The sequence below is a fragment of the Accipiter gentilis genome, chromosome 6 (assembly GCF_929443795.1).
Source record: "Accipiter gentilis chromosome 6, bAccGen1.1, whole genome shotgun sequence".
In the NCBI taxonomy this organism is placed as follows: domain Eukaryota; kingdom Metazoa; phylum Chordata; class Aves; order Accipitriformes; family Accipitridae; genus Astur; species Astur gentilis.
The window spans coordinates 9,145,275-9,172,109 of record NC_064885.1 but is presented as its reverse complement, the minus strand read 5'-3'; the positions used below and the strand labels follow the sequence as shown (position 1 = coordinate 9,172,109).

Genomic DNA, 26,835 nt, shown 5'->3' with positions numbered 1-26,835 from the left:
CTGTGACACCCCTGGGAAATTTGGTGTGAGGCAGGATCGAGATGGATTGTGATTGCCCCATCATTCCTGCAAACAGGTCCCCGCATCCCCCCTGCTCCTGCCACCAGCGTGCGGAGAAGAGAGCCGGACACCGGCGTGTAGGGACCTGCACCCTATTAAAGCTAAGTGGGTGCCAGACCCTTGGCTGACTGCAGTTCTCATGGAAACACCTCTCTCTGTGCTGGGGGGGGGTTACTTAGAGGCCTGAGACTAACATTTTGAAGAGCATCCACCGTGGTTAAATGCTTGCTGTCAGTGCTGCAGCCGTGTCCTTTCCCTGTCTCTGTACGGCGTGGCCACCCCCGTTTGCACAACCGCAGGGTGAAGCATTTAGGGGAAGCGACGTGACTGGCAAATAACCACCGGTGTGTCATGTGGTGGGGGCTGTTCAGCTGCCAGAGCTGCTGAGGAGACACCCCTGCAACACGGAGGAGATGAATTTTGATTATTGCCATGAGACTTCGTACAGCGCGGTCGCCAGCATCCCTGCTTTGCTGTGAAGCCCGCAATGCGGAGGTCATCCAAAGGGATGCTGGCATCGCAGCAATCAATTTTATCTCAGGACATGAGGGCTGGGCTCTCCAGCCAGCACTGGAAAGAAATTTTGGCAGAAGTTGTGAAAAAGTTTTTTTTCCCTCTCTCCCCCCTGTTATTTATTAATTTCCCTGGAAGCTTGTCGTCACTAGGGTTGGCAGCAGGCACAGAGCTGTGCTGGTAACCCCAGGCAGGACCCCTATTTATCACGAGCACAGTAACGGCGGTCCTCTGCGAGATGTGTTTGGTGATGTGTGCAGCGATGAAAGCCAGAGAAATGCGGTTGAAAGATTCACGATAAGTGATTTTTCTAGCTCTTCTTAGAAAGTGCTGCCTTGTGGGTGTTTTTTCTTAAGAAAAAACCCTGTTCTGGGCAGACTGAGCTGATAGCAGGGTCTCTCCCAGCCCTGGGCTGAAGAGTTAGCTGTCTTAGGGGGCTGGGGACACTGCTGTCGACTGCTTGAAAATTGGGGATCTACTTGGTGCGAATCAAGCTCTGGCAGGGATTTCAAGGCTGCTCACACTGAGTTCAAGCTAAACACGGTAGCTTTCCCTCAGGTCATGTGTTGCCTGTTACCTTTCATGTCCAACTCCATCCATCAGTAGGGTGGGAGGAGGGAGGAGGGCAGCCCTGGGCTGGGACAGCGACTGCAATGGGTAGACTGGTCCTTGCTAGTTGTTCCAGAGGTATATATGGACATATATATATATATATATATATATATAAAATGTGTGTATGTGGTGTCAGCCCATGGAGCAGCATCCATCTATCTGGCTGTGATGGGGACGGGCCTTTGGGATGGGTGGTGGGATGCTGTGAGTTTCCTCCTCTCTGCGCCGCTGCCTTTCCCTGGGTGCTGCCTGATGCTCTCGTTAGGAGTGATAACGAGGGATCCCAGCCTGCTGGCCTTCCCGCTGTTCCTGCCTGCATGGCTCCAACTCATCCATTTTCCTACCTCCTGCAGGCTGAGTGTGCCAAGCCCTTCCTCGCCCGGGGACCAGCATCCTCCTCCTCGTGCAGCCTGAGCTGCCGTGGCTGCAGTTGGGCCAGCTCTGCGCAGATGGGATCCCAGGTCCCTTCTGGGATCAGCCCAGGAGTAACCTCTCTTGATAACAAAAACAGGGAGCTGGTTTGCTTTTGAACTCTAACCAGTACTTTTTCTTCTCTTTTTTTCCTTCGTTTCAGGAGAAGAGGACAAGAAATGAATGACACGAAGGAAACACTCCTAACTAAAGGATCCCTAACTTGTAATTCGGACTGAAGTCTTGCATGCGTGACCATCGCTAGAAGCCAGCAGGACATGCATGTGTCCGACTATCAGACAAATGCGGGTGAATCGTCGAAAAGAAAAATACTGATTTTGTTTTGTTTCGTAGCTTTCTTTTTCCTGTACATAAGAGTGCAATTACTGGACAGCTGGCATAGGGTTTGGGGACAGAGCTGTGTGAACCTGGGTTGTCGCAACGTGGTTCTTTGGGGATTTGTTCCTGCAAAATTTGAGACCCTCTTTCCAATTTTCACCCTGACCGGGTGAGCTCAGGCAAGGCATCCTTCATGGGAGATCAAGGCGGGGAGTCGGGATTTTAGGCAGTACACTGAGCGTGGGTGGGAGGCCACATCCCCCAGCGAGGTGGGATGCGCGAGGGCAGCTCACGGGGCCGGGAAGGACTTGGTGGTGGGTGAGGACAGGGGAGGGAGGCGAGAGGCCATGGATTGGGGTGGCCAACCCTCGTTGACGTCCGCAGTGCCGGTGGGTGCATCGCTGCGGCTGCTGCGCTCTGCTGCGGTGGCCGCAGCGCCTGTGGGCTGCAGCAGCTGAAAATCACTTCGTGGCGTGACCGCTGGTGGAGTGGATCTCGCGGATGTGTGTTTCTGTGCCGAGGTCGGGTGCATATGGTGGCAGGTGAAGTTCTCCCTATTTATCACACTGTCCTGTTTGTTCCCCGTGTTGTGGAAAGCCTCGCACCTTCTCAGGCTCATCTGACACCAAAGCATGACATAGTCTTGTCTGTTCTCCTCCATCCGGCATCTCGTTGGATCCCATCTACGCTATTTAAGCCGTAGCCTTCTTCCTCGCAGGGGCAACCATCTAAAGCAGAGCATAGGGATGACCAACTTTGCGTTCTTCATGTCTACTGCTCCGTCCTGGTCACACTTTCTTTCCTCAGTTGATTTTTAACTATTTCCCTAGCAGGAGTAGAGCTTAGGTCCTTAGGAGCATGTCCATGAGTTCGTGTCCTCTGCTTTGGAGGACATCGCTGTCTTGCACAGGGCATCCTTGTCACCGGTGATCTGCCTTTGAGACGGGAATGAATGTATGCTTGTACATAATGTAGTCCTTCTCCACGAATGGTGTTTGTTGTGGCATCCCTTTTCATAAGGCACCAACTTTATTTTATCCTCTTGGGATTTTTCTGCAGCAGGAGTGACACAGGCTGCAGCGAGAGTTTGTGGATCAGGAGTGGATTTTGGAATCCAGTAAATCGATCTTTCTCCATCGCGCTGCGTCAGCTGAGAAGCCGATGGCAGGTGATTTCTTCTCCAGCTCTCCAAATCCTCCCTCCTGTTTCCCTCACATTCCCCTGTGATCCATCCTGATGATATTTAGTTAGCCAGACCCTGTGTCTTTCCTTTCTCTTGAATTCCAGCAACAGCACTAGAGCCAGGGGTTTGGATAGCATTTTGCTCCTTTGCTGTTGGGTTTTTTTCTTTCACTTTTTCACCTCTTAAAAGCTTCCAGTGCTTTTCTGTTTCTCTTTCACCTGGGCAAGAGCTACTCTTCCTCTGTACAGTAGGTGCCAAATATCATCCCTCCTTTCTTCTCTCCATCACCAGCATTGAAGATGAGCAGAGCCCCCAGACCAATGGGAATGTACAGAATTGTTATACTACTGAGCTGATTTAATTGTACAGAAAACCTTGCATGAAATGTTGTTACTGTATTTAATATATAATGTATTCAAGGAATTTTAATATGGAGCTCTTTAAAAAGATCTTTATAGATACTCTGTGGTTAGAACATTGTTGCTGATTTTTTTTTTAAATATTATTATACTTTGTCTTGAAGAATTTTTATTTTTCAAATGTGTCACGTCTAATTGATTTAATTGGTGATCCCATGGGGCAACCAATTCCTCTTTAAAGATTTTCACCATGGATGATACTCACCCTGGCGCAGAGGACCAGGGCATGACCCAGGTACTGCTTAAGCCTTCAAAATAAGGCTTCAGTAAGACTAACGCTGAAGACGCGTGATTTGCCCTTCCCCAAAAGGGTGGATTGCACCCTATTTAGTACAGATCATCTCAGCTCTCTGTGCAGGAGAAGAACCAGCGGGAATTTAATCCAGTATCAGCTCAGTGACTTCAGAGGAAATGGCTTCTGTGTTTCCCTGAGGCTGAAAACCAGTTTGGGAGAGGCTGGACCAGATGCAGAGCGTCCCAGCCCCATTCGTAGGGTCCAGCAGGACTTTCAGCTGCCCAATGGCATCTCCTTGGGATGTGGTGGCCTCGGTCCACCGTGCTTGTGGGGACCTGCTTGATCCATCCACTCCGTATTGCACCACCTGAGTTACACTGGTTTCCCTGGGCTTAAGGTCTGGTGTAGGATTATTAATTTTACCCAGATATGTAGGTGTGTGGAGGAGTTTCTTGTGTAAAGGTCCCACTAATGAGTACTGAATAATGGATGGGAGTCTCTAAAGTAAGGAGACATAAAAGGAAAAAAAAATAAGTAAGAGTTCTGTTTCGGAGCAGAGATGAAATCATGAAATTTTAACTTGCTATTAAATTCCTGCTGGTAATTTTTGCTTAGTCTCACCTGACAGCAGAGAGATGGGGGTGGTTGTAGCAGGCATCCTTCTGAACCCACTAACAGAACAGCGATTTGAAGAGATGCTGAGTTCGTTATCTTATTGTTGATAGAGATGCCAAGTTGCTGTTATTTTATCATTGGTGGAGGTGCCATGCTGCTGCAAGCCCAGGCAATGTCAGTCTCTTTGTGCAATCGTTGGGTTGCAATTTTGAGTTACCAAAACCCAAGCCGTCATGGGCAAGAAACCACAGCTGTGTCCCAGCCAAAGACTTGTTCTTTTCCAGCAGCAGCAAATTGCATTTACCTTTATACTGTAAGCCGCTAGATCTACCTAGAACATGGTGCAGGAAACCTGCACTAAGGCTACCAGGAGCAGGCACCCCCCTTGCTAGGAGGGACCATTTTGACACATCCCCATTTCCCCTTGTGAACGGTTGACCATGTCTCTCTCTTTCACCCCATCCTTTAATTACTTGGAATACAGGTTGCACTCCATGCTTTTTGATTACAGAGGCTTATAGTTCGAATATTTTAACAAAGTAGAAAAATATCAGTAGATGTAATTATTTTTCCTTTATGCTTCAGTGAAGGGTCAGGATAAATCACGGAGTAGTTATGTATTGCATGTATGCCACCAGCAGCCTGCTGGGCGCTTTTACAGGCTGGAGCACGTTCTTGTGCAAACTTGGAGATCCCAGAGCTGAGACCATCGCTTTGGGATTGGGTCTTATGCCTTACCGAGGCATCTGACTGTGTGCAATACAAGGGAGATGGACACTGAGTGGCTGTTTTGCCCAGCAGCTTATTAAAAAAAGCGGCTTAGGGGCAAAGCCTCCAGGATCCTTGCTTTTTTGACAACAGAGTTTAGGAATTATTTCCTTTTTAGTTTTATTTTGATGGTGCTGCCTGGCATATTCAAAGTTTTTAAATAAAACTTAGGTCTTTCCAGCAAGACCTTTAGCATCTTCTGGGACAGATCCTCTGCCTGCGCAGAAGCAGCGATGCGAGATGCACAGCGGAGGACGCGCCGGGATGGCAGCACGCGGTTGTCCATGAGCACTTTATAATCCTTTCTCAGGGGCCAGGCACCGTGCTGGGTTACAGCCAAGGCGGGAGGCGAGGGTCCCACATCCCTGGAGCAAGCAGGGGGGTCGGCTTTGGGCAGCAGCTGTGGAAAGTCTTTTGTGCTGTTTTGGGATGTCGTGTCGTTGTGGCCAGTTGCCGGATGAGCTTTTCCCCCCTGCGGTGTGTGATCCTGTCTGGAGCCATGTTGGAAAAGGAAAAAGAGTTGCTCTTCAGAGCAAAGAAGTACTGCATCCTATGGTTTATTTCTGTCATGTGGCCACTGTACGGCTCAGGGTCTGCGTGAGGTTTTTTGATTTGTGTGTTTGAGACTTTGGCATTGTGAAGATGTCGTACGTGTGTTTCTGATGCTCTGCTCAGCCACGGCTGGATGGTACCACCAGGTGCTGGAGAAGTCAGGAGTAGGAGGGACAGGTTTTACTGGAGGGGTTGAGGGACTTCATTCCTGTAAGAGCGTCAAACCTGGGATTGAACTGGTGTCTCTGCTCATGGTGTGGATGGCAGAAGTAGCCAGAGGAGCAATAGGAAAACTCAGAAGCAATTTTTGGTCCCTCTTTGTATGTCAGGTCGGTGGTGCCGCTTCTCAGTCAGGGTCCTGCTCTGCCAAAACTCATCAAATAATTGCCATGCAGGGGCTCGGGCTAACACTGTCCCGGTTGGCGGGAGACGTTCATGAGGTTCGGTGACCTTGGCATCACCACTCCTGAAACTCAAACACACAGGAGCCCCCAGTACCAACTTCTAAGACTTACTGTGATTTTTGGTCCATACCTGGCATGGCCATCACCTTGTATAAATGCTGCCAGAGATGCAGTTGTCCCAGTTCAGTCCCACCTGGGCTTTTTTCCCCCCACTTCTGCAGTGGCAATTTCTGGCAGGGCTTGTCCCTGGCGGGGAGACAGCCCGGGGCGTCAGGTTTTTGGGACAAAGGAGAAGGGCTTCACCCCGTGCAGAGCTTGCGTGGCACAGGTTGTGGTGGGCTTTGCAGGGCTGCAGTGAGGAAGGGGACACACAGGGTAAATTGTGCTCTCTGGACCTGTCCCCTTGGTGCCATTCAGCTTTCTGTATGAGTGGGGCATTAAAGGAGCCTAAATCTGTGTGCACCTGGAGCGATGGGGACATGGGTGCCGCCGGCTGGTGTCTGAGCTGGGTTGATCGGGCGCTTGGGACCAAAAGGAGGGCGACTGCTGAGCTGCCAGCGGGTGCCTTCAGTGGCTTCAATCCGGGAATATGCTGATTTTTTTTTTTTATATGAGATGCCTGAACAGCCAAATCTAGAAATCTCAGAGTTTGTGCTTTCTAGCGAAAGGTAAATCATTATATCTTGGGGGGGGCGGGAGGGTGTTATCTGAGGCGTGGGTAGAATTGAAAGAAACAAGGTTTCCTATTTTATTATATGAGAGATATTTTTCCACTAAATTTCTGCTTCCTAAATCGTGTCCTTTGTCTGACTGTAAATAGCCAGGTGTGCCGTGAAGACGTGGGAAGGCTCCTTGTGGTCACATCCATACAATCCACTCTGTTCACACAATATTGGGCTGATCTGTTTTATACTTATGAAATTACAGAAATAAACGCAATTTTACTGGATGACTCTGGGGTTTTTTGTTGGATATTTTTTGTTGTTTTATTAATTATTATTTTTTTGCTTTTCTTACCCCATTTTTGGCTGATTTGGGGGACATTTGGAAGCCCATGGAGCTGTACAGAGTGCCTGAGGGCATTCTTCAGCCGTAAAAGGAGCTGTGCTCACCAGATCAGGATTTCTTGTGGGTTTTCAGAGCAGCCAAACTAGAAATGGAGCTGAGCTTGTCTCTGGCATGGGACGACAAAGGCGAAATGAAAGGAGTGGCATGATATGACTGTTGGGAATTTTTTAAAGTACCAGCTAATTCGCTCTTTGGGCACAAGAATACAAATAACAGTGCTAATTTTGACTGTATCCAGAATAGTCCTCACCTTATCTCCCCCAGCTGAGAGAGGAGGTTTAAATAAGCCCTGCAATGACCTCCACAAGAAGTAATTATTAAATAAGTAATAATTAAATAACTTGGCCTCCTCTGGCAGGTGGCACAGGGCCTCAGGGCCATGCGTTTCCATCTCCACGTTGCCCGGAACTCTGCCCATGGTCATGTTTTGAGCGGAAAATCCTGACACAGCTGCAGGTCATGTTTTGGAGCAAATCTGGGTTCATGGCAACATCCGCCCATGGTGCATTTTTTGCTGGGATGTGGCCCCATGTGCCCCTTCCCAGTGCTACGAGCAGGAGAAAGCTGGTGCAAGGGGTAACCCAAAACCTTTGTAACCCAAAGGGGGCTACAAAGAGGGACGTGGGACACCCAGGCAAACGCTGATTTTTTGAAAGGGTCGTTGCTTTGTTTCCTCTTTCCAAGTGCAGAAGTGGTCTCCGGTGTTGGTGCAGGAGGGGCAGCACCCACCACCACCATGGCTGGAGGTGATCCTCAAACTGGTCCCCAGTACCAGCTGCTCCTGAGGATGCAGCGCTGTCTCAGCACACAGCAGTGAAGGCAAAAATCCCCCAAATTCCCCACCTGATGTTCCATCAGTCCCCATGTAGCTGGGGACCATCACCGCTGGGGCTATGCATGTCTTTCAGAGGCACAATTGAGAAAACGTGTGTTGCCCCTCGAAAAAAATCCCCAAGGGTCCCTGTACCCCATGGCAAGCGTTCAGCTGCCCCACAGGGTGTGCATGCCACGCTCCCAGTGGTTGCGATGGGAATAGGGCTGCTGACGCCCTTCGGTACCCCCAGCATCTCAGGTTCATGTGTTTGCTTTGGCGTTGGCTAAACCACTGCCGAGGTATTTCCAGGGCGACGTGTTACCGCAGCAACCGGGGATGGAAATGCCGCTTCTGTGGGGTGAGTACCACCAAAAACATCTGTCTGCGCTGGGGCGGGCACAGAGCGGAGCCAGCCCTGCTGGGAAGGAGCGAAGAGAGGTCAAGGACAAGTTAAAATTGGAAAGAAAACTGAACATGCTGTTTCGTAGGACCTCGCTTGCTCTCATCTGCCAATTTTATTCCACCACCCCCGCTTCCCATCGCCACCGGGGCAGCGTGAGCATCTCCTCTGGCTGGTGGGGGCAAGGGGACCCATGGTGGCCAAACTTGCTGTGAAGAGCCACCAACTTGCAGGGGCTCTTCTTGGCGACCTCAGCCACCGCAGGTCCCCTTTGCACCCACCGTCATATTTTAAATCTACTTAGCACTGTGTTATTCCTCCCCATCCCCAGATTTGCAGCATGCTGCACATTTTTGTGCTGAAATTCAGAGCTCCATGCTGGAAGCTGCCAAGCGTGAGTCTGGATTGTGTAATGAGCTTCATCTATATTTTTTTATTATTTTTTTTTTTCCTCCCCAAGAAGGTTTTGGAAAAGAAATGTCTGAGAAACTGGAAAGACCTGGTAGTTTTTATGCCTACCACAGCTTTGCTTTCATGGGTGCAGGTGGGCTCGAGCCCCATGCAGAGGCTTTCAGACCACCCCAGCATCTCCTCCATGCTCTGGGTCCATGTCCCAGCTCGAAGCAAGGATGAACTCACATTTCCAAATGTCTCCCTTAAAAATACCATTTTTTGCATTTTTTTTTTCTCGACAGGCCCAAGCGGAGGTTGAGGCTGTTTAACGGGTAGGGGGAAGGAGTTGCTTTCGCAGCCGTGGACCCAGTCCTGTGCTAACCCTGCGCAGCACTGCCAGGGATGCCCTCGGTGGGTCACCAGCCCTTGACGCCCTCAGCATCTGACCCAGTTGGAGCTGAAGGAGATGCTGGATGAGGCCAAACCTGATGCTGGGGACCGGGCTGACCCAGGAGAGCATTTGGGCAATCTGGTCCTGGGGCTTTGCAACTCCAGACGCTGACACAGAGGCCTTCGGGGCTCATTTGCTGTTGCTGCTCCCGTTTTCCCCTCCCGTGGGCAGTGGAGCTAGATCGCTCATTTTCCTTATCTCTACCTGGTTTTGCCTTCTGTCTCCCCACATTGTCGTGCTCCCACCCTGCTTGGTCCCATATTTGCATGCGGCTGGAGGTCAAACCCAGCTCAGAATTTCTGTGCCCAGGGCAAACCCAGCCTCAGTGCCCAGGACCTGCAGAAGAAGAGCTCAAGCTGCTGCTGCTCCTCCAGCAGCACCCGCAGTCTTTGCACCCCTGGGGCCTCCCAGCTGCTCTGCTTGAAAGCAGCTGAGAGATGCAAAAGTTGTTCAGAGGAAATGACTGTGTATCGACAGCATCGTACAAGTTTGCGTCTGCAGGAACCCAAGATAAAAACATCCCCAAGGTCACAGCAGCTGTGCAAGCGTCTGCGCAGCAGGTTGTGGGCACTCCTCTGGGCTGCACCTTACACAGTATGCTTATAAAACCCTCTTTCCACTAATTCTTTTTGTATTTTTATTTTTTTGTTTAGGCGTTACAGTAATATATTTATTATCACAGCAGGTGATATTACTTTTCTTGCAAACAGAAAGTAAGCCCTGGCCTCGCATCAGGACAGCCCAGCGCCTGAGCCGCAGCAGAAAGCATCGCAGCCCCATGAACTCATCATGTCCCGGCAGGTGACCACCCTGTCTGGGCAGGTAACTTAACAATTTCACAGCCCAAGCAGAATAATTCCCTGCGATAACCACCTGGCAGTGGCGGGGAGGAGAGTTAGCAGCTCATGCGGGTTATCGCCAGGAGAAGCATCACCGCAAACAGGGGTGTGGAGGATGCAGCCCTGGCAGGCAGCTGGACATGCCAGCCAGCTGGCACCGCTCACACCCCAACACGTAGCTTAGCAATGCCAGCCCACACCTATTAAAGTCCCTGTTATAAAGTAATTTAAAGGGTGGCAAACCCAGGGATGGCATGGGCACGGGGAAGGTGTGAGCGATGGTGGTGTGCAAGCCCAGGAGGGTTTAGGCTATGATTTTTTTCAAACATTTGGGTGCCATGGCCAAGAGGGTGCCCATGCTGGGTGCTGATAGCAGCCCAGGAGAAGACCTAGGCCCCGTGCGTGCTCCTGTGCTGGGGTTCCCTGCTCCCGCATCGCCTCGACCGCGGCCACTTGCCAACTGCAACGTGGCTCCAAGAGATACTAAAATGGGAGATGCATATTATCTCCCAATGGAAAGTATTTTAGCTAAATCCATGCTATAACCATTTTATTGACTCCAAGTACCAGAGAGAAGGTTAGAAGTGACTCCTTTACAAGTCATTTTGCTGTTAAATTTAGCTGTCCTATTTTCATTATCCCCATGGCTTTGGCAAGGGTGAGCAGCCTTCCCTAAAAGGCCTCGTTTCATACAGTAAGTTATTTGCTTCTCTCCTGACGGATATCTAAGCTTATAAGGTTTGTCTGCTCCACTCAATAGCAGTATCAGCCTTCAATCTTATAGGATTAGCATGAGCATTTTATATTTGCTTTTGGCTCCCCATCTGACAGCTTTCCATGTTGCTGAGGACTGGGGCGTTGGGATGGTGTTATGTCACTTGTAATGTGGGATCATCTGATTTTGATTCCCAAGGCTCATGGTACTCCCAAAAAATTTGGATAAATGGTTCATCTGCTTTTTCCCCCGTTTTCCCTATTGCCCAGCAAAGATAATTGATTCTTTCCACTCGTTTCGCGGTTGTCAGGTCTGCAAACTATTGAGTTGATAGGTCAACATGATGCCAAGCGATGGGCAATTGAACATGAGAGGCAATGATGTGAAATGTTCTGGAAAGGAAAGATTTAACCCAGCAAGTTAAACTTCTCCATCTTTCCACACCCATTTCCCTCTGCAGAGAGGGGGCTTGTCTCAGCTTCGGTGGCCGCAGGCAGCCAGCGCATCCTTTGAGGTCACGGGAGGCAGCAGTTGAACCAGGGCTCACGGGATGGAGCCTGTCCTTGTGGAGAGTGCTGAAGCTGCCAGGCTTTGGGCTTTTGGGGCGAAATATCCTCTGTTTCCCCCAGAAACAACCTTCTGCAGTGCCAGTGCTCCCCAGCAAAGAGCTTACCCCTGTGGCACTGTGCCCTTGAGGCTGCCTGGTGGGATGCAGTACGGGTACAGGGTCCCCCATCTATGGGCTCTGCGCTTTCCCCAGCAATGAGCCAAAACCCCCACTGCAACAAGGTCAGGCCACAAATTTCAGTCTGGCATGTACGAATCCAGCCCCCTTTTCAGTGATACTCACTTAAAGTAGTGTCTGCACCACCCCACCGAGCATCCCTCGCTGTGACCCAGGCTTCTCCGCCCGGCCCTGCTCATGGCCGTGCCTTTCAGGAAATGCTGGGAATACTGAAAATGCTTTGAAATGCGCCCAGCCTGGCCCTGTGCGAGCACTGGGAACCGGCCAAGCCCCAGCTAGGCGGCCTCACTGCGGGAGTGGGCCAAGCTGGGAGTCCGGCTGCCCCATGGGTCAGCTCAGAATTGCTGGGCTGGGGTTCCTCTGCCCCCACCTTCCCCCTTCCCAACCCTTTTCCCAGGGCAGTCTTTGAGGGACAGAGCAGGACACAGGTTAGGGACAAGAACAGAAGACCCACAGCCTGAGGTGGCTGCTGGGGCAGGAAAGATGATACCCCCAACCCCAGGTCCTAAAATCCTCTCCCAGGACCCCCACTATCTCCTCCATCCCAGTGTTGCCCCCAGGGATGCCTCGTGGTCCCTGCTTGCCCCGCAAGCGCTGCCTGCATGGAGAGCCCCTGCCTGGACGAGGGTGCATCTCCTTGCAGCGGGCAGCTCCATCCCGGTGGCACGTGGGCTTGGCAGCGGAGTGGCCCTGCACCCTCCCGCACCCCGTCCCACCCCCGGACCATGTAGGGCACCGGCTGCTCCCAGCCCAGAGCTTATAGGAAGAGGAAACCCCGTCCCCAGACAGAGGAGGAAACCCGACAGCCCAGATGTACACAGAGCAACGCTGATAGCGATTTTATCTTTTTTTTTCTTTTCTTTTTTTTTTTTTTTTTTTCCCTCCTCTCTGCAAACAGAGGAGTTGCACGAGCGGCTGTGGGCACGGCCCGACCCACGGTGCAGCGAGCAGCAGGGCTGGCAGGAGGCTGCGGCACAACCCTGGCACAGCCATGGGGCAGAAGTGCATGGAGAAGGTGTCCTCCTTCCTCTTCGAGTATGACACCCCCAGGATGGTGCTGGTGAGGAACAAGAAGGTGGGACTGACCTTCCGGCTGATCCAGCTCATTGTCCTGGCGTACATCATCGGGTAAGGCTCCCCGGCGCCCACTTTCCCCTAAATTAATGCTTTGCCACCAGGTTAAAAAGCAACGATGACGAAGGAGCTCCTGTATCCCAGTGCGGGGCGGGGGTGTTACTGCTGATGGCATCGCGTCCCTCTGGCCGTGGCCACTCCTGCGCAGCCCAGTGTCCCACCATCGGTCTTCCAGACAGCCGCACAGGTCCCCACATCCTCCCCAGAAGCTGCTGCGTGTGCGGGCTGGAGGCTTATCCCTGCCCAGCCCCGGTCTGTGCGCCGGGGCCCCGTCTCCTCGCTGAGCCACATCCAAATCCTGCTCGAGCTGCTGGATGGTGGCCTGAGAATCTGTTGTTATTTTTATTTTCATTTATATTAACTAAGAGGCAGCTGGGGCCAGCACGGTGATTTGTGAGACCCAAGCGGCTTGAGACAGGACCATAAATCTCCTCGTCCACCACCCCGCTGGGGAGGCAGGGCCAGCCCAGTGTCTGGAGCCGGGACGGAGCTTCGCTCCAAATCCCTGGTTTGCTTTGCTTGTGGGAGGCAGCCGTGGTGCAAGAGCAACTGCTTAAAAAAGGCAGTGAGTGGAGCAGGCGGGCTCAGAGCCGTGTGAGGATGCGTGTCCTCGGGTGCCCCAGGGCTGCTGCTTCTGCCACGGTGATTTGGTCCCTGTTCCCTTGGCGTGGGATGATGTGCTGTGCTGTGCTGTGGGATGTGATGGTTGATAAAAATCTTTGCTGTGCCCCCATGGCTGCTGGGGGCTCAGCCCTCGAGCACCCTTCCATCAGGAAGGGCCCCATGGCAGGAGATTTGCTGGGAGAGGGGGTGTCTGGCCATGAGTTGGAAAAACTGGGTATTTTTGGGGTGTGGGGTGCAGGATGCCTGGTGTAGCCCAAAGGAGAGGCAGTAGCTCCCAGGGCTCAGTGCAAGCTAGTAGCTTTGGGGAGCAGTGGTACCCATCCCTGCTTTTAGCACAGATCTCCTGGAAAGGGGGAAAAGGTTCCCAGGGGGGTCACTGTGGGACCCCCACATCACTCCCACCCTGCTCACCAGCGCTTTGGCTCACAAAGGTAATCCTCATCCCAAGCTGCTGCCGAGCCAGGGTGTCAACGATGCTCCATTGCGAAGGGTTTTGCACTGGCCCAGACTGGTGTTACTGGGAGCAGCATTGGCTCTCCTAAGGGCTGAGTCCGTGAAGCCCCAGGGCTCCGGCAAACCCTGCCAGGGGCAGCCACTCCTGCAGATGGGGAACCAGCAGAGACCATTGCTCAGAGCACAACTTCCTAAGGAAACGTGGCTTAAGCAACCCAGCTAAAACAGGACAGGCAGCTAGGAGGGAGCAAAAGGAGAACCAGCTTGGGGATGACAGCCAGGGGCAGAGGGGAGGAGGTTGGCATAAAGTTGCTGTAAACCCTAAACTTTTGTTGTTTTGGTGGGGTCAGGCTCCGCTAGCGAGGGGCTGCCTGTGATTGCGGCTGCCCATAGCCCCACCGGCCATTGGCATCCCCTCGCTGCCTGCAGCGCTGCCTCTGGTTCCTTGCCTGCTTGAGAGTTTCTCTTCTTTGAAATCAAGTTTGGCTGGCAGATATTTATTTATTTACAATTATCCCAGCTTTGGCAGCAGGTGTGGGATGCTCGTGGGGACGTGTGCCGATGCATGGCTGTGCTGGAGGAACGTGTTGACAGTGCCATCGGTGCAGAGGAGGGACGCGGGGCTGACCCCGCCGAGAGACCCAGCATCACCCTTGGGGAGCAGCTCTTCTTTCTGCCGATACACTGAAATAAGGTGGTATCGCTGCTAGCAAGGCGATGCCAGGCCCTCCCCAGCTGGCCATTGCTTTCTGGCTTTTGTTTCCTGAAAAGCTTGCATGCGAGGAGGCTGCGGGCTGAGCCGCAGGATGGGGCCGGTGAAGGATGAGGCCTTGGCGACTGCCACATTGGGGAGTAACACCAGGGAACTTTAACCACCTGGGCAGGGCTCGAGGTGGCATTTACAGCACGATGGGGAAATGACGCCTTGTTTGCCGTGACCGTGGCTCAGCGGCAGGGTGGGGGCCACATCCTGCCCTGCCGTGGGGAGGCGGTCTCACAGTAGGGTGCTCAGCCCTGTGTGCCTGCAGCCATCTCTGCCAGAGAGGGATGAGGTGGCAGCGGCAGAGGTTGTGCTGGAGGCGGATTTGGAGAAACGCTCCACCATGGTGCTGCCCAGCTCACAGCCTCCTGCAGCCTCGAGGTCATTGGGAAAGGTGCCCAGTGTAACCAGTGTAACCCAGTATGGCCCTCTGCCGTGGAGGAGAAGGTTGGAGCTGGGGGTCCCAGCTGGGGTGGCAGCAGTGCTGAATTTCTGCTCCCATCCCCAGCTACTGGGGTCGATGCCATCCCCTTGCCCCCTGTCCCAGGATGCTGATGGGGCTGCAAGCCAAAAAGCACCATCCCCAAGAGGTGCCCATAAGGTCCAGCACCCATAGGGCCAACCTCTGGGCAGCACCTGGGGTTCCCCCATTTTCCCCCGTGCCCATCGGTCAGGTGCCCGAGGACAGGCTGACACACCGGGCTGGTGTCACAGGCCGTCCATCCCACAGGCAGCGCGCTACCTCTGTCACAGCCAGCGGGACCGGTGCCCGTGGTGGCAGGGACAAAAACCAGATCGCTCCTTTTTTAGCGCCGGGAATGCTCTGCGCCTCCGGGAGCACTACCCGAAATGGTTGCTCACCCATGTTTATAGTGTCCCTGAGTCAGAGTTAATCCAGCAGCAGCTTGTTTATGCCATAGGTTAAATAGTGTCAGAAGCCGACCCTAATGGCTGCGCAATGGACTGGGAAACACAGGGAAAAACCCCATGCCGGTCACAGCAGTGTCCTCAACCCTGCTCCTGCAGCATTCTTGCACCTGGGGCCAAGGCTCCGTGGTTCCCATTGCTGGATGGGGAACGGTGGCCCTGGACATGAGCCATGTCCAGACTTACCCCTGTCTTGGCCCTAGAGGCACTACTTTTTGGAGGGTGCCTATGAAGCGTATCAGGAGGGTCCAGGTGGGTCGCTGAGCCCAGAAAGCTGCAAACCCGCTGCAGGCTTAAGTCCCAAATGGCCGATGGCCACCCTGCTCCACCTGCCCTCACACACCCCCAACCACAAAATGTGTCCCAGTCCACAAAATAAAACACCCCACCATGGAAGCCAGGTCCCGCAGCTACCGCATGCCTCGGGCAAAGGGTGGGAGAGCTCAGCAACATATCCCTTATCCAGCTAGAGGAAATTTGGCAAATAAAACCGCAGGTGAGACTGGGTAGAAGAAGCCCCATTCCACACCAATGTGCTAGGACTTGGGGCTCCTGCACATGAGTGCCAGTGGCCATGCTCACCCCACCCCATTTCTCTATCCAGGTGGGTTTTCCTCTATGAGAAGGGCTACCAGTCTCAGGACAGCATTGTCAGCTCGGTCTCGGTGAAGCTGAAAGGCCTGACGCTGACCAACGAGAGTGTCATGGGCCCTCACATCTGGGATGTGGTGGATTACGTTTTCCCACCCCAGGTAAGGAGGCAGGGTGGGTGGGTGGGTTAGGGAGTTTGCTTTTGTCGTGATGGCTGCTTTTCCCCACGTGCTGGTGTGCAGATGGGCTCCTCGGCGTAGGTTTTCCACGGGGCTAACCATGACATGGTGTGTCTGTGGTGGAAAGCAGGTTCCTCCTGCCACAAACTTCTGCCCACATATCACCCCTGGGAAGCATTCAGTGCTTGGGACCTGCCATGGTTGATGGGGCACGTTTGAGGCTGCCTCCAAAAGGATCAAGGGTCCTCCGGTGCCTCCAGATGAGCATCTCAGGCAGCAAGGGGGGTCCTCCACTGTCCCTGGGACTGGTGGCACTGCACCTCCCCAGGGCTACCACCAGCTTCCTGAGGTGCAGCAGAGGGCAGAGGACCCAAAGTTAGGGAGAAAGGTGCCGTCTGCCTGGTGGTTGGGTGCCCTACCACTTGCCCCAGTGAGAGGCTCCTTGCAGAGACTCCATCAGAAAATGCCGTGCTGGCTGTGATCTTGTTGGCTGTGTCTCCCCAGGGGGACAGCTCGTTCGTGGTGATGACCAACTTCATTGTCACCCCTGGACAGAAACAAGGAAACTGCCCCGAGGTAAGCACACTGGCTTCCTTCAGCAGCCTCAGCTTCTGTAATTTTGGGGGTTGTGGTGGTGGCGGCACTGGGGAAGGAGTTTTCCTGACATTGAAAGGTTTAGTAAAAGCCTGAGCCTGGCCCCATGTTATCGTGCCTGATTTGCGAGTGCTACACGAAGGCTTTTTTTCTGCTGAAAAATGGCCAGCATCCACTTAAGTTTTCTTCCCTTTGAGATGATCAAGCAGAGCAGACTTGAGGCTTGAACAAAAGCATCTGCCTGGAGTTTAAAAAAGAAATCCCCTATTTTTCCTGCTTAATCTGGACATCCTTGGTTGGGAAGCAGTGTATGGACAAGGCTCTGGCTGCAGCTGAGCAGCGTTTACCCCAAGGAAAATGCTGCCTGGTAAGGCAGGAGGGACAGAGGGACCAAAACCTCAGGGTGTGATGCTGAGAAGCGGCTGCCTGCTTTCTCCAAACAGCTGCCGGATGCCGGGCTCTGCAAGCAGGACAGCGACTGCAGCAAAGGGAAATACAGCCGTCAGGGACAAGGTACGGCACGGGCCCCGAGGCTTTGGCACCGGTGTTTTTGGTGAGACATGCTAAGCACAGCGTGCCCCGGCAAAGCCGCGTAGCTGGGGTGTCTGGCAGGGGGACCAGCTGATGGGGTTTGGGAAAAGCCTCTGACATGCCAGGTGAGGGTCCCACCTGGGCTGGTCCCGCTTTCCCTTTTCTGAAAGATACCTGAGCTGCAGAAAGCTCTGCCAACAAAAGGTTAATCAAGACTAAACCATTTCCCCCACAGTGCTATCCTAACAGCTTGGCATTTTCTGAGATGTATTTTAGCAAGAAAAATGCCCAGTTGCTCCCCTGTACAATAGTGCAAGAGAAACCGCTGCCCCGAGCTGAGAGGCCACAATTAATTACCCCTTCTGTAAAGGGGCACCAAAAGCCCTCAGTATTTTGTGCCTTGGATGTCTGTGGCAGGGCTGAAGCTCCAACCAGATCCCATCCATCCCAGTGTGAGGCTGGGATTTCCCAGTATGCAGGGGTGTGAGCAGCCGTCTTTCTTCCCCAAAGGGCTCATGACAGGCAAGTGCGTGAATTTCAACAGCTCTGTGAAGACCTGTGAGATCTTTGGCTGGTGCCCCGTTGAAGTTGATGACCATGTTCCCAGGTAAGGAATGAAGTCGATGCCCCCTTTTCCACCCCGGTCCCGCCCCAGCTGCACCAGCAGCACCCAGTCCAGGGCAGAGCAAGCCTGTGCTCTGCAGGCTGCTGCCAGGACAGCCTGGGTTGATGCAGACCCCATGGCTGTACATGCTGCCCGGAGTCCCCAGGGGGTTTGCGCCTCTCCTGGCGTGGTTTGCTCCCGACCTTGCTGGCAGTTCACCCCATCTCTGCTGGGTGCTCTTTGCCTGGACCAGCAGCCCCCATCTATCCTGTTTGCCTTCAGAGTAAAGTTGTGCTCTGTCCATGAGATGTTCTCCATCTCCAGCCTCCACAGGCCACCACGAAGCACCTCCTGGTAGATGCAAAGTCCTTTTCTTCTTTGTCTCCCCTCCTGGCAGGGGGGCCACAGGGACAGCCACAGGTCCATCAAGGAGCCCAGGGAAGTATGCAGGCGCCTGAGCTCTCTTCCAGCCACTTCACTGTGCTTTTGGGGTTTCTTAACTGAAATCTCAGCACCTAACTCCCTCTCTGTCCCCTAACAGGCACTTCCATCCTTCCTTGGGGCTTTTCTGCACCTTGTTGGGATCTTTCACTTACAACGGGAAGGGATGAGATCACCAGTTTTTCTGGGTCCTGCTTGTCCCAGTTTGGATGAATCTCCACCAAATGGGGCTTTCCCTAGAGGCTGGAGAGCTGAGTGACGGACACATGTCAACACTTCTGTTTTTCAGTCCTGCCCTGTTGTCAGAAGCGGAGAAGTTCACTTTGTTCATCAAGAACAGCATCACCTTCCCCAGGTTCAAGGTGTCCAGGTAAGAGAACGTTTGGGGTGATGGCTTCTGCTCGGTTCCCCCAGCTGTGTCTCTCAGGGAAAACCATGGGTGTAGCTGGATGCTTGATATAGAGGATGCTGCCCCTCATCAGCAAGCCCAGGACTACTCTAACTGCTGCACTGATCACCACATTAGCTGATAGTAACTGAGACATTTCCCTCCCAAATCTGTCCCACCTCAGCTGGTAGCTGTGGTTACAGGGAAGAAGGTTTCCGGAATTAACGTCCCCTGAGTTACCCTCACCTGATGCACATGAAAATAGTTTCTCTGACTCTTCATTTTTCTTCTCCCTTTTCCTCCCTGAAGATAATAGTAAAATACTACATGGCACAGTGGGATGCGAGCAGCCAGGACAAGCTTGGTGCCCAAAAATGAGCAGAGGCCCCTCTTAACATCACAGTTCCCACCTGTTTCTGCAATGGATTATAGAGTCGGCCCCTTCCAGGCAGCGCTGGAAACGGTGCCGCTGGCTGAAGGTGCACACATAAGAGGATTTGTGATGACACTGATTATATATCTGATTTGGAACAAATTAACAAGAAGCTATTTGTGCTGAAGACAGCGGATTCTTCTTTCTAAGCCGATCGCGTCCCTGCGCTGTAGCCAAGGTTAAATACCCTTGCAGCCAGCACCCCTGGCAAAATCTCGAGCCAACCTTGCGCTGCACCCCGAGAGGTGGCTGGGAGAGGGGACCCCCACCAGCAGCAAGGAGAGGTGGCAACCTGAGCGAGGGCAGGCAGGAGGGGGGACACGGTGGGGGAGAGCAGGCCCTGGCAGTCGAGGGTGGCCGTGCTGGCTGCTGTTGCAGAGGCTGAGCCGAAGCCAGCTAGGGTCATGGGGAAACTTCCTGCCTTTGATCACTGCTGCTAATTAACTGCTGAGCATGAACGATGGGATGGGGTTGAGCAAAGCACAAGTCTTCCAAAACGTCTGGGGCCGGGAGGCTTCACAGAAGGACTATTTTTAGGTGAAAGAGCAGAGTGCGGTGGAAGGCAAGACATTGTCCTTTCCTTTTCACCCTTTCTGGAGGAGATAGCAAAATCCAGCTAAATGTAAAAGCTGTGGGATACACTATCCGTGAGCTGTCCCAGATGAAAACTGTTGGTGTGTGGAGCATTGCCTGGCAGAGCCCATGGATCAGCTGATGTGTAAATGGGAGAGGCAGCTGGGAGGGATGGTGGAGGCCATGGAAGGATTTGCAAAGCTGAGGAATGAGAGAAAGGTTTCCTAGAAGAGGTGAGGACAGGCAGACGGGTGCTGGGTTTGGGCAGCAGGCAAAGCAGCAAACCCAAAGCAGAATTGGAGAACATTTGCAGGAAAGAAAACAGCAGAGAGGCTTCCTCTGCAGGAGGAGGTTCAGGGGAAATGGGTTGCTGATGGGGTGGGAGAAACCAGGCAGGGCTGGAGGAAAGGGCCTGCTCTCCCTCAGTGGGTTCTGACGAGTATGTAGGGGAGGAAGACGAGGCCCTGACGTTACCCAGCTTTGAGCAACAGGTTGGACCAGGGACCTCCAGAGGTCCTTTCCCACCCAAATTATTGGGTTATTCAGAGTCTTTCTCACTCTCTTTTCATTCACAGGCGCAATTTGGTTGAGAGTGTTACCAAACAGTACCTGAAGAAGTGCACCTATCACAAAGTCACCGATTCCTTATGCCCCGTGTTTGACCTGGGATACATAGTGAAGGAATCGGGTCAGAATTTTACCTTCCTGGCTGTTAAGGTACTTCAATTTCAAACAATGTTTCTTGCTGGCATGGGGGGGGACGACACTGACAGATCAATCATCCCCAAGCTGTTGAGACACAAGGCATCTGTTTTCTCAAGGACTCATGAGGCAGTGTCAGAATTAGCTCTTAAAGATTATGAATCTCCTTGGACATGGCCTAATATTTAAGCCTTTCTTGGAAACTCCCCTGTAAGATTGGCAAGATTTGACCTGCTGGCATTAAATCCAGGGTTCAGTTTGTTTTAATTTGTGCAACGAATAACTAGAGCTGCGTAGCCAAATCCCATCTGACTGAGCTCAGAAACCTTGGCTGGATGGTCAAATACTGGTCATTGCACAGTGCAAACTGCAGCCTCTCCCCAGGCTCAGAAATGCAGCTTTGCCTCACGCTTCTCAGGTTGATATGCAAGAGTATCTGCTATTTCTGCGCTGCAGAGCCTTAAGTTACTTTGCCAGGCACTAAATAAAATCAGAGGCTTGCATATATTAAAGGTGCAAAAAGAAGAGCCTCTGAGGCACAGCCAGTTGCAACCTGGAGCAAGCTCAGGAGGGACTGCTTCATTTCCTAGCAGGTGGCCACTTCTCTTAGACGAGGTTTTTTTCTGATTTTCATGGGCTCATTTCACTCTCCTCTGTGACCATGTTAAATTGCCTTTGGTTTTCCCTGTGACGTTAATGGTTTGATGGCAGGGTTAAGCCACAGGAAAGGCGGATCTCGTGGGCAAAATCAGGCAAGGGAAGGCTGTCCCACAGGGACCATGAGGGATCTGCAGTAGGCACTGTTTCTCAGGACCATGCCTTGGTCATGGGATGCTGATCAGGAACAAGAGGGCATGAATTTAGTTGTGTATCCAGCATTTAGGGCAGAAGCAAGTGCATCCACATAGGGTGATGTACAGGACACAAAGCCGAGGCTGCCCAGGCGGGCTGAGGCAGTGGTGGGGTCCATGTACCTGGAGAACCAGGTCAGGACACCTCATAGCATTGAGAAAGGCCGCACATGAAGAGGGAAAGCATTTCTCCATGTGGGCCAGGTCCAAGGAGGGGCAACCTCATGACTCCCCTCTCGGCTGCAGGGTGGAGTGGTGGGCATCACCATCGACTGGAACTGCGACCTTGACTGGCCCGTCCGGTACTGCAAACCCATTTACCAGTTCCACGGCCTTTACAATGATGACAGTAATGTTTCACCAGGCTTCAACTTCAGGTAAGGAGACCCCTGTTAACTCTCCAGGCAGAATTCAGAGGTGACATCTTTCAGGATCCCACAGCACTCAAGGGATGATGGAAGATAAGGGACTGTTCTCCAAAATACTCACTACCTTTGCAGTGCCAGACAGCAGCATTGTCTTTAGAATAGCATGCGAAAAGCAATAATCCATCCCCTGGCCTCAAAATTACCCTGTTGCCTTTCCCTGTACATCTCCTCCCCCTTGCAGACTCTCCTGCTCTGCTGAGTTCTTGGGAAACTACTTGGAAAACTGGAGATGGTACAGGGTCATCTCACATGTTCCCACACTTCGAAGCATTCAGCCACAGCATGACATTTAGGCACGAGCTGCTGCTCTAGCTGCTGCTCTGTGTGAAGCTGCCACTAGTGCTGCACTAATATCCACTGTCACGTAGTGCTTGGGGTCATCAGGTATCAGCACAAGCAGGAGCTTTAACTCCAACTTGCAGGCAGGGAAACTGAGGCACAGAGGGGAGAGGTGCCAACAGCCCAGCTCCTTCGGGGGTGTTAAAGAGAAGGTCAGGAGCAGGTCTGTGACAGCACATCCGCAGATCTTTGTCCTGCTCTGCAGCCCACCAAGATCCCAATGCCGTTGGGTTGCAGGGGGGCTCTTAGACACCCTGGCAGGCCACTAACGCTTGCCATCCAATTGGACAGATATGCCAAATACTACAAAGAAGATGGGACAGATAAGAGGACACTCTACAAGGTGTTTGGGATCCGGTTCGACATTTTGGTGAATGGCAAGGTAAGAGTGGCCAGGCGCTGGGTTCACCCCCCGATTCCCGGCACGGCAGTGCCATGTCCTCAGGAAAGTACCAGCTGTGTAATGCAGCATGGGGGTCTCGTGGGGCCAGGAAAACCAGTGCGAGTAGTTCCCTCAGGTGCTGACGCGCTCACAGCAGCTCTTGGGAAGTGCCAGGGAAGGGAACATAGAGGGGAAGCCCATTTTACAGCTTACATCTATCAGCTGCAGTTCAATCAGTGGTTTTGTCCCAAAAACCATCATGATAGGTTCGGGGGGAACTGTGGAAAGTCAAAACCTTTTACTGATATTTCCAAAAGCTGAACATTTGCATTTTTCTATTTGTCTTTTTCTTCCCACTGGGAGAGAAGGCTTTCTTCATTGTATTCCCACTGGGAATATTTAAAGGATGTACTTTTTTTTTTTTTTTTTTTTTTTTTAACATTGAAAATAGAGGAAGCAAAGTAATTTCAATTTGTCACCCTAAAACCAACCTACCATATTTTTCTCTTTGACCAATGAGCTTAAAACCAGCCCTTACTGAGGTTCTGTTTCTCTCTGTGCTGTGGTTGTGGTTTGGGTTGCAGCAAGGCACTTCAGCTGAGCCCCACCTACAGCTATGGCACACATTTTTTTTCCCCTGGGTTGATTGTAACATATCACCTACTTTCTCCAATTTTATTCAGGCAGGCAAATTTGACATCATCCCGACCATGACCACAATTGGCTCTGGAATTGGTATTTTTGGAGTGGTAAGTTCAGATATTTCCAGCCTCTATACAGAGACTCTCAAATTATTCTCCTTGCCTGTGACATCCATGGGGAAGTGTCCCTGAGCTGCAGTGAAATACTGATTCCCACTCAGGCAACAGGAGATGGGCAAAAGGGAGAAAGGAGGTGCTCTCCTGCCTTGCTAGCTCAGGAAAATAGACTCCTGCTGACCACCAGCTGATGTGAATTCTGCTAGCGGGAGCCACTGCCCTGCCGAGTGAGGGGAAGGCAGGCTTTCGTGGCAGCGCAATGTCTTGGTGTATTGATAGTTTCAAGTTAGAGCTGGTATTGAGGGGGTTTTGGAGGTGATGGGCAGTATTTCATGCATGACAGAAAAACAGCATCCTGTTTGGTTATGGTCATTAAAGACTTCAGCATGACCTGGAGGGTGTTGTGCTCTGCATATACCTGAAGTGAAACCAATTTCTGTTGACTTAAATTCCCCAGTATTGAACCCAGCACACTTCACTTCTCTCCTAAATTGACATCTGGGGGCTGTATGTTCTTTAGCAGCTGCCACATTGTGGGTTGAAGCAGGAGTGACCCAAATTCGTGGGGCAAACTGGAACAAGCTGGAAGTACAAGGTGGCATAGGTGAGCTGGGAAGGCAGCCCCAACCCTAACTGCACTTTGATTTAAGGCCTCTGTCCTCTGCGACCTGCTCCTGCTGCATTTTCTCCAAGGACGGGACTATTACAAGCAGAAGAAATTCAAATACGCAGAACAGGAGCCTGTAAGTAACAGCAAGTCCCTCCCCTGCAGAGGCTCTTGTGGGTATGTGAGTGTGCATATCTGCATGACTAATGATGCTGTAACACAAACAACATTAGTATTGAGGAGCAACCAGGCACCTTCCTGAGCTAGTGGGAATCCTGAGCCCTTGGGACTGTCAGTGACTGGGATCCATGAATCTCCTCTCCAAAATTACAGATCTTCTGTGTGACTCACAGATAATAGCTTTATTCCCTCCTTTATCCCCAGATATTCCAATATCTGGTAATGCTTGCATTGCTTTAAGGGAAGCAGGGGCAGAGCCGTTGTTGTGGTTTAAACCCAGCCAGCAACTAAGCACAACAGCCGCTTGCTCACTTCCCCCTCAGGCCAGCGGAATGGGGGAGAGAATTGAAAAAAAGTAAAACTTGTGGGTTGAGATAAAGACAGTTTAATAGGACAGAATGGAAGAAAAGAATAATGATGATAATAATAATAAAACTACAATAATAATAATAAAAGAATTGGAATATACAAAACAAGTAATGCACAATGCAATTGCTTACCACTCACTGACCGATGCCCAGTTAGTCCCTGAGCAGCTATCTGCCCCCCCAGCCAACTCCCCCCAGTTTATACTGGGCATGATGTCATATGGTCTGGAGAAAAGGAGGCTGAGGGGAGACTTTATCGCTCTCTACAACTACCTGAAAGGAGGTTGTAGCCAGGTGGGTACTGGTCTCTTCTATCAAGTAACTAGTGATAGGATGAGAGGAAATGGCCTCAAGTTGTGCCAGGGGAGGTTTAGATTGGATATTAGGAAAAAATTTCTTTACTGAAAGGGTTGTCAGGTATTGGAACAGGCTGCCCAGGGAAGTGGTTGAGTCACCATGCCTGGAGGTGTTCAAAAAACATGTAGATGTGGCACTTCAGGACATGGTTTAGTGGGCATGGTGGTGTTGGGTTGACAGTTGGACTCAATGATCTTAAAGGTCTCTTCCAATCTAAATGATTCTATGATTCTGTGAATGTCCCTTTGGCCAGTTTGGGTCAGCTGCCCTGGCTGTGTCCCCTCCCAACTTCTTGTGCCCCTCCAGCCTTCTTGCTTGCTGGGCATGAGAAGCTGAAAAATCTTTGATTTAGCATATAAACACTACTTAGCAGCAACTGAAAACATCAGTGTGTTATTAACATTCTTCTCATACTAAATCCAAAACATAACACTATACCAGCTACTAGAAAGAAAATTAACTCTATCCCAGCCAAAACCAGGACACCAGTGCTTCAGCAAACTGGAAAATGTCCCCTTTTCTGCTTTCTGAGAACATCTCTGTGACCATGGGATGTTTCATGGCCTTTCATAGGACACAAAAACAGCTCCCCTCTAATTCATCTGAAAATGTGCTTATACATTAGGGGTTAGAAGTTTCTGCTCAACCAATTTTTTCCCCTGGCATTAGAAAGGGGCAGGTCTTTAAAAGAATCATTGTTTTCTCTCATTTAACCTCCAGTCAAAGTCGCATAAGAAGGAAAAGGAGCTGGACAACACGCAGTGAGAGGTGAGTGGTGTTTCCCCAGCCCTGCTAGCATACAGCTGGCGGGGATGAGAGCTATGGGTCTTGGGGTCTTAGGGCTACCCCAAGGCCCCCAGGAAGGCAGCAGGGCTCCAGGGAAGGCACGGAGGAGATCTGAGCTGTGGGCTGTAATGTCTAACCTGGGGTCAGTGTTTCCCAGGGCAGGCAAGTGCACGGGGCAGCACGGGGTGCGGGATGTGGGGTTGACATTGCATCTTCAATGGCAGCATTGCTTGAAGAGGGGCAGTGGGGGGCAAGACACCAGCAATCACTGTGCACCTCTCTCTCTTGGCAGAATCCACGCTGACCGACAAACCCGCACCCTCTTCCTCCTCCTCCTCCCCTAAAACACAGTTGCATCCCTTGTCACCACCATGTGCCAGCCCCAAGGCCAGCAGGAGCAGCATCTGACACCGGCTCATGGGAACGTGGCACCCTGCAGCCAGGGCAGGGTCCGGCTGGCCCGGTGCCCTGTGTCTGGTGGGACACGCTGCGATGCTGGGGGTGGGTTAAAGTAAGGGACACTCGGGGCCCTCCAGAAGCTCTGCTGCAGGGCACTAGGGTCTGCTGCCTTTGCAGGCTCTTCTGAAGGGCTCCCACTGAACCCTGCCTGGTATGCCCTGGCTGTGCCAGGACATCCCACACCTGAAGCCCCTGGGGAGAGCATCACTGCCTCTCCTTCCCCAGCAGCATCCTTGGACAGCTCCAAATTGAGGAGAGGGAGAGGGAAGGAGAGCTGGCAAGAACCATGCCCAGTCCCTCAGCATGGGAGAAAAATGGTTATTTTGTAAGGATGTATTTTATTAAAAAAAATAAATAAACCTTTAGTTTTTCTACTACATCCCTTTGTGGTGCCCGTGCTTGCGCTGGGGCGCGGGGTAAGCAGTACTTTTTGGCACTGGGCGGAGGTTTGTGCATGCAAAGCAATCCTGTAAATTGGGCTGGAGTGTGGGGCCTTCTGCGATGGGCTCAGTGCCGGCCTCCGGGCTCTCCCTTCCCGTGCAGGGCTCCTGGACCTCAGGCCACAAGCAGGGGTTGTTATCAGGGCTGTCACTTGGGTTTCCTCCTCAGACAGGCTGGCTGGTGGAGACCGCTAAAACACTGTGGGCCATCAAGAATGGCTGCCCTGTGCCAGCTCTGCCTCCTGCTGCCCACGCCGGTCAGTATTAGCCCGTCAGAATTGATCTTCTCGGCGGTAGTCTCACAAACCAGCTCTTTGCGCCCAGAAACAAAATTTCTTCTCTCTGCTAGAAGATTTGCACTACTCAGCCTGTGCAGTTGGACATCAGGAACTACGCCCAAGCCCCACATC

The 26,835-nt window shown here is 52.1% G+C and overlaps 2 protein-coding genes across 4 annotated transcripts in view; both read left to right on the top strand.

Moving 5' to 3' along the window:
- Positions 1-7,060, top strand: part of ATP2A3 (ATPase sarcoplasmic/endoplasmic reticulum Ca2+ transporting 3) — a 57,916-nt gene extending 50,856 nt beyond the window's left edge. Inside the window, 1 exon segment of the mRNA XM_049801973.1 lies at positions 1,760-7,060. Coding sequence (XP_049657930.1) covers positions 1,760-1,783 — 24 coding nt within the window. The 3' untranslated portion in view covers positions 1,784-7,060.
- P2RX1 (purinergic receptor P2X 1) lies at positions 3,029-26,362 on the top strand. 3 transcript variants are annotated; one of them, XM_049801999.1, is made up of 15 exons: positions 3,029-3,103; positions 9,948-10,059; positions 12,435-12,664; positions 16,039-16,186; positions 16,709-16,780; positions 17,242-17,311; positions 17,840-17,936; positions 18,664-18,744; positions 20,344-20,485; positions 21,568-21,698; positions 22,380-22,470; positions 23,154-23,219; positions 23,879-23,971; positions 25,461-25,508; positions 25,819-26,362. In XM_049801999.1, the coding sequence occupies exons 2-14, from the start codon at positions 10,027-10,029 to the stop codon at positions 25,503-25,505; spliced, it is 1,299 nt and encodes a 432-aa protein (XP_049657956.1). In that variant the 5' UTR covers positions 3,029-3,103; positions 9,948-10,026; the 3' UTR covers positions 25,506-25,508; positions 25,819-26,362. The 3 variants fall into 3 exon arrangements, with proteins under 3 accessions (XP_049657956.1, XP_049657959.1, XP_049657958.1); XM_049802001.1 differs by lacking the exon at positions 3,029-3,103 and adding an exon at positions 8,971-9,831; XM_049802002.1 differs by lacking the exons at positions 23,879-23,971; positions 25,461-25,508; positions 25,819-26,362 and adding an exon at positions 23,749-23,867.
- The last annotated feature ends 473 nt before the right edge of the window (positions 26,363-26,835 follow it).

Coding starts and splice junctions, on each gene's coding strand:
- P2RX1 (XM_049801999.1), top strand. CDS start 10,027: ATGTCCCGGCAGGTGACCACCCTGTCTGGGCAG. Junction 17,312..17,839: donor ATACAGCCGTCAGGGACAAG/GTACGGCACGGG, acceptor TCTTCCCCAAAG/GGCTCATGACAGGCAAGTGC. Junction 17,937..18,663: donor GTTGATGACCATGTTCCCAG/GTAAGGAATGAA, acceptor TCTGTTTTTCAG/TCCTGCCCTGTTGTCAGAAG.